This window comes from Aptenodytes forsteri, unplaced genomic scaffold (assembly GCF_000699145.1).
Source record: "Aptenodytes forsteri isolate BGI_AS27 unplaced genomic scaffold, ASM69914v1 Scaffold678, whole genome shotgun sequence".
NCBI classification, from domain to species: Eukaryota; Metazoa; Chordata; class Aves; order Sphenisciformes; family Spheniscidae; genus Aptenodytes; species Aptenodytes forsteri.
Window position 1 is genome coordinate 231,136 of NW_008795698.1, and position 204 is coordinate 231,339.

Consider the following 204-nt stretch of genomic DNA (forward strand, 5'->3'; position numbering starts at 1 on the left):
GCCGCATTCTGCTCTTCCTGGCCAGCGAGCAGGTGGGCTGCGGGCACCTGTGGTTTGGCTCCTGGGGGAGTCATGAGGTGGGGGGGGGAACAGGGAAGATTTGGGGGATCCCTCTCAGCTGTGTGCAGGGAGTCCTGAGGACAGCGGGGGCTGCTGGGGATTAAACTGTGAGAGCTGGGGCTCCTCTGTGGAGGGGCTGTGGGC

General features: G+C 65.2%; 1 protein-coding gene across 1 annotated transcript in view; it reads left to right on the top strand.

The window, feature by feature from the left end:
• The window catches only part of DQX1 (DEAQ-box RNA dependent ATPase 1), a 16,542-nt gene that overhangs the window by 4,386 nt on the left and 11,952 nt on the right, over nt 1-204 (top strand). The window contains exon 3 of the mRNA XM_009283161.2: nt 1-32. This exon is cut by the window's left edge and continues 362 nt beyond it. Coding sequence (XP_009281436.1) covers nt 1-32 — 32 coding nt within the window. The remainder of the gene's footprint in view (nt 33-204) is intronic.